This window comes from Mastigoproctus giganteus, chromosome 9, assembly GCF_048544385.1.
Source record: "Mastigoproctus giganteus isolate SK-2022 chromosome 9, ASM4854438v1, whole genome shotgun sequence".
Taxonomy (NCBI): Eukaryota; Metazoa; Arthropoda; class Arachnida; order Uropygi; family Thelyphonidae; genus Mastigoproctus; species Mastigoproctus giganteus.
The window spans coordinates 5,355,248-5,369,072 of record NC_143583.1 but is presented as its reverse complement, the minus strand read 5'-3'; the positions used below and the strand labels follow the sequence as shown (position 1 = coordinate 5,369,072).

The following is a 13,825-nucleotide window of genomic DNA, read 5'->3' as shown; positions in this document are numbered from 1 at the left end:
CATCACGCTCTCTATCCCTTCATCAATGGCGTTTATGAAAATTAAAAAGAACAGTGGTCCTAATATTGATCCTTGGGGAACCCCACTTCTTACATCAACTCAATCTGAGGAATAGCCATTTATCACAACCCTCTGCCTCCTGACCTGAAGCCATCCTTTTTTATGTAAAGCCCAAACACGAGAGGTGTTAGAACCTACAGTACTTAGTACTGTGCTTAGGTTGGAGGTTGAGAAGACAAAAGAAGATATTTGTTGACATTACACTTGAACTTCTGTAGACTGTAAATTTCAGGAAATACGTATGAAGGAAGGTTGTTCCAGAAAATGGAAGTTGAATGAATAAACGAGGATGATGAAAAGTTGGTTCTGTGAGTTTGAAGTTCGACAGTAAATGGATGTTGGCTGGTGGCGGTACGTGTTCGGACTGTTTTGAAAGAGAGAGCGGGAATTATAGAAGCCAATTCAGAAGAACAGTGTCCATGGAAGTATCTGTAGAAGAGGCATGCAGCATAAACAGTACATCTATGAGACAGCAAGTGCAGAGACTCTGTTAGAGATGAGTCATTAATTAACCTAACTGCTCGCTTCTGAATGGAATCAAGAAGCCTGAGAGAGGTTTTGGGGGCACCACCCCAGATGTGGGAACAATATTTCATGGCGGGGCAGATTTGCGATTTATACAGAGTGAGCAGCTGTTTGGAAGAAAAGTAATGCTGAGAGCGAAAGAGAAAACCAAGTTTTTTAGATGCAGAAGAAGCAATATTTGTAATGTGCTTGTGCCAAGAGAGAGATTAGAAGTCAGAGTAATCCCCAAAAGAGATATATCATTTTGCCTAGAAATCGGAGTGTCACTAAAGATAAGCATAGGAGCAGAAGAATCCGTTTTGCAAGATATAAGACAACACTGAGTTTTAGGAGGGTTGAAATCAACTAAGTTGTCTTTGCCCCACTGGAGAATTACCTGAAGATCGCCATTTAAGGAATTGGTAGCATATTTTCGAGAAGTTGAAGCTGATTGAGCAGGACAAGGTTTCTCAAAATGGAAAGTGGAATGCAATGTGCTATCATCGGAAAAACTATGGATAGGATTTCCAGTCAAAGGAAGAAGGTCATTAATATACAAGAGGAAAAGAGTGGGGGAAAAAGAACTGAACCTTTGGGGACACCAGCATTAGTGGAGAAGTTAGAAGACAGAGAGCATTCATCTACCATCACCCTCAGTGAGCGATCAGAGAGAAAACTGGATAACCAAATACTAAAAACAGTTGGTAAACCAAAAGATGGAAGCTTGTTTGGAAGACCTTTATGCCAAACACGATCAAAAGGCTTTGAGATGTCAAGAGCAACTACTTGTGTTTCATTGAACCTTTCCATTGAATTAGTTCATAAATGGGTAACATAAGTCAGAATATCACCAGTGGATCGACACTGACGGAATCCATACTGGCGATCGTTGATCAGACGGAAGATTTCTAGTTAGTTTAAGAGTTGGCAGTTAATTGATTTCTCCATTACTTTAGAAAGAGTAGAAGTAATTGCAATGGGATATAAGTGGATGGGAGGGATTTGTCACCATTTTTAGGAACTGGCTAGATATGAGCAAATTTCCAAGCAGAAGGAAAAACATCTTTGGAATAAGAAAGTGAAAAAAGGCAGCAAAGAATAGGAGTATGTTCAGGAGCACAGGTTTTGAGAACAAGTGGAAAAATACCATTGGGACCTGGAGCTTTCTTAGCATCATGATTCGTCAAAATCCTTCTGACATCCTTTTGACGGAAGACCACAGGAGGCATTAAATGGAGCATGTTGGGAATGGTGGGAGGTGTTTTACCAAGATTATTAATACATGAGTTGGAAGAAAAATGGGATGCTAGCAGGTCAGCTTTATCCTTGGCCGAAATGGCAACAGAACCATCTGGTTTGGACAAAGGTGAGAGCAGAGATGGGCAAAAGTTGCGGCCAATAGCTTTGGCAAGAGATCAGAATGCTCGGCTCTCATTAGGGCTAGAAGCAAGTTTTTTACTCTTAACCTATTCAAACTCTAGTTTGGATTGATTAATAACTGCTTTTCAATTGTTGTGAGCTTTGATGTAGGCAGAAAATGAAACTGGAAAATTAGAAACAAGCCAATTACGATATGCAACATTTTTCTCTTGAATAGCCTTAGTAGATTTATTGGAAAACCAAGGTTTAGATAAAGGACGAGATTTTAAAGTGGAGTGTGGGATAAAGGATTCCATTCCTGCAAGAATAATTTCACTGACACAATCTGAGCAAACGTTGACATCACAAGTTTTGAAACTGTAATCTGACCAAGGAAAAGAAGTCTCGCGGGTCATCCCATTTTGCATTCTTGTAATGCCAAACAACACGAGGTTGGGAATAGCCATGAGATAAAGGTTCCATTGGAGAAGAGAGAATCACCAAGTTGTGATCTGAAGTGTCTAAAGGACCTCTCACTTCGACCGTGTACTTAGAAGGGTTGTTTGTGAGAAAAAGATCAAGCGTATTGGCTGTATGATTAGGATTATCTGGTATTCTTGTAGGTAAATGAACAATCTGTGCAAGGTTATTAGTAATTGCAAATGCCTCAGCATCTTGACCAGCTGGGTCGGTGTGACTAGAAAACGGAAGCCAGCTGGAGTTGTGAACATTAAAATCACCAAGGAAAATTACCTCACTGTTAGGTAAGTTGGACTGGAGAAAGATTATTTTATTACGATTTCTGATATATTATTGTATGTGATTTTATTACGTAATAAAATATTGCTTTTGTGATAAGCAAACTTGTTCTTTGTTCGATCTTCTATCCAAACAGATAACAGCCGTTCCATCTTTTCCAGTTCTTTGTGTCCTGATCCAATGGATTTTGTTATACTTTGAGTTGTTCCTGCTATGAAAGATGTTTTTTTTTTTCTCTGCATTCTTTCTAATTCTCAGCATTGCCTCATTTAGGCCTGTAGAACATGCAAATCACATGTTCTTTCATTTTGCTCAAAACGTTTCACAATTTCATATTTTGTTTCTATCGATAGAGGTGGACTGGCCATACGGCTTACCAGGGAAACCCTGGTGGGCTGAAGGCCGGTGTGATTTTGGCCATAAACGCAAGTATGAGGCCACTGAAAAATTTTCTCAGGTAAGAATTTTTGACCAGTTCGCCTCTGTCTATCGATATTGCTTTTCTTTTTCTCTCTAAATCTGTATTATCTTCACTAGGACACTTTCTTTTCACACCTTTTAAGTATTTTACTCATTTTTAGGGAATAAAGCACAATTACAAAATGAGAAGCGACGCTTGATACACATAAACAAAGCTGTCACGTGTAGCAACTGAATAAACACCGTAACAGCAGAGACACAGTATTAACACCTCACATTTTGCTAAAGTACATTTCTGGAGGTCACTACCATAAAACAAAAACAATTTCCAGTTGCGTTTCTGCTTAGTAGAATCTGTTATAAACTGGTAGTAAACTTGATCTAATTACATTTGCGATAATACCGATAGCTGGAATTGTGTGAGTTTTTACGTTATTATGGTGAAACGTGTTTCCTCTTCACTGATATAAAAAACAAATATATTTTCAGAATCTTCTCTTCATTCCTATTGTGTTGTGTTCAGTTGGGATGATTCAGTGTTCGACTGCCATTTCTTGTAAACAAAAAGGTGACTTGTGCATAAGCAAATTCAGTTCGTGTTATATACGATATGCACAGTTTGGGAACCGTTGATATACAGGAATTTTACTAACAGAGATAAGGAGGTTCGTTTGTTTGGGGATTTATTAGGTGCATCGGCAACTATGGCCATAGTGCATCAAGGGATAAGGAGGTGATTATCCTTTTGTATAAGGCAATGGTTAAGCCACACATTGAGTACAACATACAGGTCTGGAGGTCTCATTTTAGGAAGGACGTAGAGCTGCTAGAACATGTACAGAGAAGGGTAACGAGATTGGTGAGGGGAACAAAGGGTTGCTCTTACCAAGAAAGGTTTAAGTTTTTGAGTTAGCTTAATGCTGACAGGATTCTTTCTCTCGCTTAGATTACACACCTGAGGGGGCTTATATTCAAATTGAGGAAAGACAGTTGTAGAATAGATGTGCAGAAATTTGCCTTTAGCCAGCAGGTGTTGATTGCTGGAACATACTTCCATCTGTCTTTGTGAAAGTTGATAGCTTAAATAAATTCAAGAAAGAACTTGACAAACTTTTGGAGTAAATGGACGGGTGAAATGATGCTGTATAAGCTTGTTTTCTTGCATCATATGCCTCTACTAATGCTAATGTCTGTATGTTGTAATTTTCATAAGGAAGGCTGTTTCAGAGAACAGAAGCAAAATGATGAATGACAAGGAAAAGCTAGTTTGGTGAATTCAGTGAACTGTGAATCAATGTTTATCAGTTAATGTATGCTTTCAGACTGGCTCAGAACACATATATAGAGTCAAGAATGATTATCTGATACATTTGTTTTGTTCATACTAATTTAGAAGAAAGCTGGATATAAAAATATTAGCTGGAAATGCTTACAGCAGAAACTGTGCAAGAGAGCAGTGCAGCAAGTTTATGAGAAAATTATCATTAACTGCTTGAGAGAGAGAGAGAGAGAGGTTAAAGGAGGTTTTGTTGACATTGCCCCATATGTGAGGACAATATCCCATGGCAGAGGTCTGCTCTGGAATATTAGCAGATACAATAATGAGTTGTCTATACATAAAAAGTAACAGAGAGAAAGCAAAAGAGAAAGTTTTGCATGCAGAGGAAGCAATATTTGCAATAGGTTTATGCCAAGAAAGGTTTGAAATCAAGAACTCCAGCTATGCAGTCATTTATAGAAATCTGGGTGTTCCTGAATATGAACAATATATTCAATATGCAACCAATGCCTGAGAGAGAGAGAGAGCGAGAGCGAGAGAGAGAGAGAGAGAGAGAGTGCATATACTTATTACTAGCACAAAAGTGGATTATGTAGTGATGTAATGGAACATTACAGTATGGAAAGAGAGAGAGAACATTAACTATGGAGTAACATAGAACAGCTGTAATCATTAAAAATAATTTTATCATATTGAAACAAAGTTTGATATTTGACTATTATGCAACAGATTAACATACTGAAGTTTTTAATTCCATATTTTTGCTGCCATTTTTGATGAGGATCTGCAAACTAAATTCCTGTGATAAGGAATGCAGGTATTCTGAAGTAATCTGGATTGTTTAGTTGATGTATTCTCAGCATTCAGTGAGATTAATTACTCCGCAATAAAGTTCGATCTGTAACGTTATACACATACTTTATTGACACTGAAAGGATGGAAAATGAAGAGAAAAGGAACGAACTATTTCTCTAATCTTTTGCTGTTCTAGAGAGGAATTCTTATAAGACATGCAGCAAAATTGTTGCTCAGATAAAAGCAGAAAAGAGAGTTGAACCTGATTGAGGCTAATCAGGTTCAATTCCCAACCTGTGGAAGAATTCTTACTTCTTGCCAGTAACTAATAAAGTTCCTGGAAGTTTGTTAATTCTTTGCTTGCAGAACTAATGCTTGTTGAGAGCCTATGTTCTTTAATAGATATGCTTGATAAATACTGGTATATATCTTTGTCTCCCCCCAAGCTAGCAATACCACTAGCTTGGGGGGGAGACAAAGACGAATAGATTAACAGTAGCCACTGGCAGAGGTGAAAGAGATTCTTGCACTGCTTCTATTGCAATGAGCAGAAGCCTGAAAAACAAGATGCAGGATATTTCAGAGACTGCTGGGAGTCATTGCGGTACAAGTAAACACATGTGTTGTGTTAGGGTAGCTAAGAATAAAAATCGGTGCATGTATACTTGCGTGTGTATTGACTGGAATTTGGGGGCTGGTCACTCACACACTAGCAAGGCTTTTGTGGATTAATTGGATGATTGTTTTCTACATCAGCATGTTCGGGAGGCAAATAGAGGGAGGAATACTCTTGATTTGATTATCAGCAATGATTCTTCATGCATTAAGAATCTGCAGATAAATGAACCACTAGGTGGCAGTGATCACAGTGTGCTGAAGTGGGATTTACTCAAAGAGGTAACTACAATTAGGGGTAAAGGGAAGGGTTATTGCTTTTGTAAAGGCGACTACGATGGACTGAGACAGTATTTAAATTCTATACAGTGGGCCCAACTGATGATGTTACCAACAGCAAATGCAAAATGGGAAGCATTCAAAGAACTTATCTTGGAAGCTACTAGGCTTTACATACCAACTAAGAAATATTGTTCAAGGTTTAGGCCTAAATGGATGTCAGATGAACTGATGAGGCATATGGCAGAGAAGAAACATGCATGGGATACATACAAATTAACACATGACACAGAGGCCTATGATAGGGCACTTTTAAGGGCACAAAAGGTGATATAGTTGTACACGTTGGCACTAATAATATTAAGAGTAGGAGACCGGCAGAATTACTTAACAAGTACAGGTCACTGTTGAACAAACGCCGAGAATTAGGGTTGAATTTGAAAGTGTCTGCAATTCTGCCCAGACACGATAGGAGGGAGTATATGATGAGAGCCTTGTCGATCAATTCGGCTCTGGAAAGATTGTGCAAGGCTCAAGGGGTAGAATTTTTTCCAGCCTGGACTGTACTTGTTAACAGGAGAGATTGCTTCTACAGGGATGGGATACACTTAAATAGAAAGGGTGCAAGAATATTTGCTGATGCTATCGAGGCAGTGTTAGGTGGGTCGGAAAACTGCTAGCTTGGGGGGAGACAAAGACCAATAGATTGACAGTAGCCACTGGCAGAGGTGAAAGAGATTCTTGCACTGCTTCTATTAGAATGAGCAGAAGCCCGAAAAACAAGATGCATGGTATTTCAGAGACTGCTGGGAGCCATTGTGGTACAAGTAAACACATGGTTTGTGTTAGGGTAGCTAAGAATAGAAACAGGTGCAGGTATACTTGCGTGTACACCAATGCTAGGAGTTCAGTAAATAAATTTGATGAATTTGAGGTATTGTTGGGATATCAGACACGTGGTGTCACACAGATATAAGGGATGCAGAACTGCAATTTGGGGAGTACAACGTCTACAGAAAGGACAGACAGGATAGGAAGGGGGGAGGGGTTATGCTATTAGTTAAGAAACACATAAAAACCAAGGAAGTGAAAAACCAAGCCAGTCGACATCGCCGGACAGTGCAGTGTTGAGTCAGTTTGGTGTGACATAAGCATTGGGAGATCAAAATTGAGAGTAGGAGTGTGCTATAGGCCTAATGACTCTGATGAGTATAATAAGGAACTGTACAGGGAAATAGAGTGGGCCAGTAAATCAGAGAGTCTTATAATGGGAGATTTTAATTTCCCAGATATTGACTGGAATTTGGGGGCTGGTTACTCACACACTAGCAGGGCTTTTGTGGATTTATTGGATGATTGTTTTCTACATCAGCATGTTCGGGAGGCAACTAGAGGGAGTAATACTCTTGATTTGATTATCAGCAGTGATTCTTCATGCATTAAGAATCTGCAGATAAATGAACCACTAGTTGGCAGTGATCACAGTGTGCTGAAGTGGGATTTACTCAAAGAGGTAACTACCATTAGGGGTAAAGGGAAGGGTTATTGCTTCCGTAAAGGCGACTACAATGGACTGAGACAGTATTTAAATTCTATACAGTGGGACCAACTGATGATGTTACCAACAGCAAATTCAAAATGGGAAGCATTCAAAGAACTTATCTTGGAAGCTACTAGGCTTTACATACCAACTAAGAAATATTGTTCAAGGTTTAGGCCAAAATGGATGTCAGATGAACTAATGAGGCATATGGCAGAGAAGAAAAATGCATGGGATACTTACAAATTAACACATGACACAGAAGCCTATGATAGATACAAGTTGATATGCAACCAAGTTACAAAGGAGGTTAGGCAGGTGAAGGCAGATTACGAGAAATCCTTGGCAAGGGATGCAAAGAAAAACAGCAAAGAGTTCTTTGCTTATGTAAACTCTAGAAGGAAGGGGATGAATCAGATTGGTCCACTTGATATTGATGGGTCAACTGTTGATGATCCTGCTCAGGTAGTAACAAACTAAATGAATATTTTGCATCGACATTCACACATGAGGAGTTATTCAGCAAGGGGAATGCCAGAGGTGTATTCAACTCTAGCAGTAAGCTACAGAATCTTGAAATAACTGGGAGTAAAGTGGAGGAGAAACTGTTGAAGATAAACACAAGAAAGGCACCCGGGGTGGATGGGATCTATCCAGTTATATTAAAGGAGGCAGCAAAGGAAGTAAGCAAACCCTTAGCCATAATTATGAGAGCTTCCTTGGACTCAGGGGAGGTACCCATAGACTGGAAATGTGCAAATATGACCCCAAATCACAAAGGAAGATCAAAGGCTGACACAAGTAACTATAGACCTGTGAGCTTAACTTCTGTTCCAGGAAAATTAATGGAGGCACTGGTTAAAGAAGCACTGCAGGATCATTTAGACAAGACTTCAGTTATAGCTCAGACACAGCATGGTTTTGTTAAGGGGAAGTCTTGCCTGACCAACTTGATTGGATACTATGATGCAGTCACAAAAGAACTGGATGCAGGGAATAACTTTGATATTATATACTTGGATCTTAGAAAGGCTTTTGATACTGTTGCACATGGAAGACTGCTACACAAATTGGAGCAGTGTGACATTGGAGGCAAATTGCTGCTATGGATAAAGGGGTGGTTGAGTGGGAGAAGACAGAGAGTGGTAATCAATGGACAATGCTCATCGTGGACTAATGTTATTAGTGGAGTCCCTCAGGGCTCAGTGTTGGGTCCATTATTGTTTTCTGTATTTATAAATGATATTGATGATGGTATATCAAGCTTAATGTCCAAGTTTGCAGATGATACAAAGGTCGGCAGGGTTGTCAAGGACACTACTGACACTATGCTGCTGCAACAGGATCTGGAAAGGTTGAGCAGATGGGCTGAGAGGTGGCAAATGAAGTTTAACATTGACAAATGTAAAGTACTACACATGGGAAACAGCAACCCCAGAGCAACGTATCAACTCTGTGGTACTACACTGACAGTGGTAGAGAATGAAAGGGACTTGGGGGTGATTGTGCAGGCAGATATGAAGTTCTCTGAGCAGTGCAGACGGGCTGCAAGAGTAGCTCATGGAGTATTGTCAATGATATACAGGAATTTTTCCAGCAGGGATAAGGAGGTGATTATTCCATTGTATAAGGCAATGGTCAGGCCACACCTAGAGTACTGTATACAGGTCTGGAGGCCTCATTTCAAGAAGGATGTAGAGCTGCTGGAACGAGTACAGAGAAGGGCAACAAGATTAGTGAATGGAACAAAGGGGTGCTCTTACGAAGAAAGGCTTAAGTTTTGCAAATTACAGTGTCTGGAGACTAGGCACCAGCGAGGTGATCTGATAGAGGTGTATAAAGCCTTGAATGGTTTAAGCATGCTCAATGCTGATGGGATTCTTCCTCTAGCTCAGAAAAATCACCTGAGAGGGCATAAATTCAAATTGAAGAAAGACAGATGTAGGATAGACGTGCGGAAATTTGCCTTTAGCCAGCGGGTGGTTGGTTGGTGGAACAGACTGCCATCCCTTGTGGTGGAGGTTGATAGCCTAAATAAGTTTAAGGCTCAGCTGGACAGGTATTTTGAACGAACAGAGGGGTGAAGTGAAAGTGGTTTTTTTTTTTTTTTTTTTGGCTGATGCTGCATAAGCTTGCTTTCTTGCATCAAAGGCCTCTACTAATGCTAATAATGAAGATAAATAGCAAATTCAGTTACAGAGACACTATTAAGCATAGCTACACTGTTTGATTTAAATACCCCTTAATCATAGTACAGTTATAAATTAAATTAAATATACACTGCAGTTGAATAAAATAAAATAAATGAAATATGCTAGTAGAATTTTAAAAAATTCTAATGGCTGAAAACACAAAAGGAACATGTAGTACTATGCTTTAACTAATACAGCAATGTATTTTAAACAGCTTTTAATCATGGTATAGTTATAAAATAAAATAAGAGAAATGTTATGCTCTAATTTTGGTTGCTGAGGGTAGAGCATTACGTGAAAATTGCACTAATCGAGGTCATTGTAAAATGACCTTGATAGTTTATCTATAAACTTTCAAAACTTAAATTATATCTCCATACTAGGTATCAGTATTAATTATATGAATTAATTCTTTTCTTTGAATAAATCATTTACTATATTAAATATTTTATTTTTTGTGTTAATATTTTTCCTATAGCGTTACACAAATTAGAGCAATATAAGGTAGCATAATACAAGGTGCTACTGTATTTTCTCACCTTTTTTGCATGTGTGGGGAGCAATTACAACAGGATAATCATGTTTACATCGACAAATTCCTGATGCATCACAATAGGTATTTTTAACAAAACAAATCTTGATTAACCTGAAACATGGATCTCCAATATGTCCATAACCTATAAAACCATATTTGTATTAATTAGAATTATGGTAAATTATAAAAATGATATAAATGTTATATAAATGATAATTAATAAATTTCTAAGGAGTACATTGGTAATGAAACAGGAGCTACAAAAGTGATTCAAACAGGGCAAGAATTTTCATTATTACCAGAAATGCAGAGATACAATGTAACAATGAAAACCACTGGATGGAAGAGCAACTATTAGTTATAGTAAGCACAATAAGACAACTTTAATAAGTACTTAGAAGTCAGAAAGAGAAGTACTAAGTTCTGTTGCACAGTGCACTGTAATAGTTTCTGTAGAACAAAAAGGAAATTGTAACTTATTTATTCTTATTTATATAGATTAAAAAAAAATTGCCCTGATTGAAAGAGTAATCAACTACTAGAACAAATTATCACTTAGTCATGTAGACAAAGAAGCTTATACAGCCACTCCCCGAATTACGTAAGGGTTGCGTTCCGCGGGACTCTACATAAGTTGGAATTTCCCTAAATGCTTATGCAGCACTTGCAAATTTGATTGAACAAAAAAGAAATGTTCTATGACCATGTAAATAGAATTATTTATTCAATTTTTTTTATCTCATGCACAGGAAAAATTACAAGTGTACAAAATTACAAAAATTTCAAAATTATACAATTACAAAAAGAGAGAGGAGACAGGCATAACATCAGCAAGTTTTACCTTTCAAGCATCGTTGCCAGAATTAACTCTCCGGCTGATAAGCATGCTGCTGTGGAAGTTGAGGGCTGTGGAGATTTAGAAGGGGTGTTTTCCAACACCACAAAATTTCTCTGCAGCTGCAGAATCAGCACTGACAACTTCACTGCATACTTTAATGTTTTGGAAACCAGCACGATGCTTAAACCTATTAAACAACCCATTGCTTGCCATGAACTTGGCTTGGGGTTTGCCATACTTATCCTTAATATCTTCATAAATACTTCTTGCTTTTGCTTGAATGGCCATTGGACTCGGGCACTTGCTTCTGAATCTGATTTTGTCTTTGATATAGCACCTGAATGCTGTTTTGTGATTACTGTTGATCTTAAATACATTGATCCTTAAATTTGTTCTTTTATATGTGCATTGTCCTTTAGAATAGTATTCTCTGTTGAAGCAGCGAGACCTAATTCCCGTGGAATAGATGACAAACTTTGTCCTGCTTCGTACTTCTTAATCATCTTCATTTCTAAATCAATTTTGTTTCGTTTCCTAGCAGCCAGCACTTGCACTTTCCGTTGGTCCCTTTGCCTTCAACATTGTAATAAGTAAATAGGAATGAAGAGAAGATTCTGAAAATTTATTTATGTTTTTTATATGATTGACGATTTCAGTGAAGGGGAACACATTTCACCATAATACCGTAATGTAAAAACCCACAGAATTCCAGTTATCGGTATAATCGCAAATGCAATAAGATCGAGTTTACTACCCATTTATAACAGATTGTGCTAACAGAAAAGCCCAATAAACTGGAAAGTGCAAATTGTTTTTACTGTTTTATGGTAGTGACTTCCAGAATTGTATTTTATAAAAACATCACAAAGCCGTTCAAAACTGATTCTTATAACGGAACATATGATAACGAGTGTAGTGCAATTTCCATTATAAAAATTACCTTTTAGAGAGATAAACAGCTCAGTTATATAGCAAAAATTTCAACTTCCAAGGTCTTGGAATGAATTACCAAAAAAAAAAAACAATATGTTATTGGGTTCACATTATGATATTTTCACGATATCTCATTTACTCCTACAGGATGCAAAATACGTTTCCATGATTTTTTTTCAAGTGTGCACCGGCCAGCAAAAACTTACGTAAAGTCGAATTTCCGTAAGTCGAGTATTGCGTAAGCTGGGGAGTGGCTGCATAGATTTAACGAGCAATAAGCATAGCCCTCTGTGATAGCAGAGACCTGTGCTTATCACTAAATTCTTCATTCTTTTTAAGAATTCCCAAAAACAAATATATATATTTAGATGAGCCAGATTAAAATATAAAACCAACACTGGAGACATTTCTTTTATCTCATTTCTAATTTTAATTTTTTTTATGTTTTTGATAGCAAATGCTACATAAGCTTTGTTTGTCTGCATCACTCTATTCATCCAGCAACAGTAATTTGTATACCACTTATCTAAAATCTAAATCCATCGAAGGAATTAAATTGGGGGCTCATCAAACTATCAGCTGACCACATCAATACCAGAGCTTGCACTTGATCATTAGGTAACATAGCAGCAACCCCCAAAGCAGAATGCATTGGTACCACATGAGGTTAGTTGTTGTCAGTAATTTTATTGTCTGGGAAACAGGAAATATATTATGCAAAAAGAATAGGTGGAATAGGACCAGGGTATGTCTGCAAGTAGCAAAAGCTGATGATTTTGTACAGCAGATATCATCTTTTAAGGGCACAAAAGAGGTGATATTGTTTTACAGGTTAGTACTAATGACATTAAGAGTAGGAGATTTTGTTAACAAGAGAAGCTGCCTCTACAGGGATGGGATACATTTAAAAGGAAAAGGTGCAAGAATATTTGCTGGTGTTATTGTTGTTATTTTGGTTTTTAGGAGCATTAGCAACTAAGGCCATATTGCTCCGGGGATATGTGGTGGTCATTTCCTGACCTTTCCGCATCCTCCGTATTTGGTGGTCATGGGAGCAAACCCCAGTCTAATCAAGAAGTGTGTGCTACGCACTACTGCTCCTGCCCACCCGACTACAGAGGTGCCTTGCTGATGTTATAGACACAGTGTTAGGTGGATAGGAAAACTGCTAGCTTAGGAGGGAGGATACACAGATTAACAGTAGCCGCAGGCAGAGGTGAAAGTGATTCTTGTACTGCTTCTATTAGAATGAACAGCAGCCTTGAAAGCAAGGTACAATTCGTGAAATCCTCATGCAAGGTGCATGAGGATTTCAAGAATTACCGGGAGCCATCATGAAACAAGTAAGTACATGGGCTGTGTTAGGGTAACTAAGAGTAAGAACAGGTGCATGTATACTTACATGTACACCAATACTAGGTGCACAGTAAATAAATTTGACGAAGTGCTGGTCAAGGCATCAGATGAAGACATTGCTGGGATTTCAGACATATGGTGCCAATCAGATATAAGGGATGCAGAACTTGAATATGACGAGTACAATCTATAGTAAAGTGTAAAGTGTATTAGTTGTCTGACGGCACCAGGGATTTCCGCCATCTCTGCATTTTATTCTTTGTAAGTGACACAGAACTCTGTGGAGGCCAGAGATTTAAATAGTGTGTTTGGTTTGTTGTGTAGTGCTATGTTCTGTTGTTTCTCTGACCATTTAGCCCTT

The 13,825-nt window shown here is 38.2% G+C and overlaps 1 protein-coding gene across 1 annotated transcript in view; it reads right to left on the bottom strand.

Moving 5' to 3' along the window:
- Positions 1-13,825, bottom strand: part of LOC150080036 (uncharacterized) — a 60,765-nt gene that overhangs the window by 35,704 nt on the left and 11,236 nt on the right. The window contains exon 2 of the mRNA XM_090381649.1: positions 10,342-10,479. Coding sequence (XP_090237775.1) covers positions 10,342-10,479 — 138 coding nt within the window. The remainder of the gene's footprint in view (positions 1-10,341; positions 10,480-13,825) is intronic.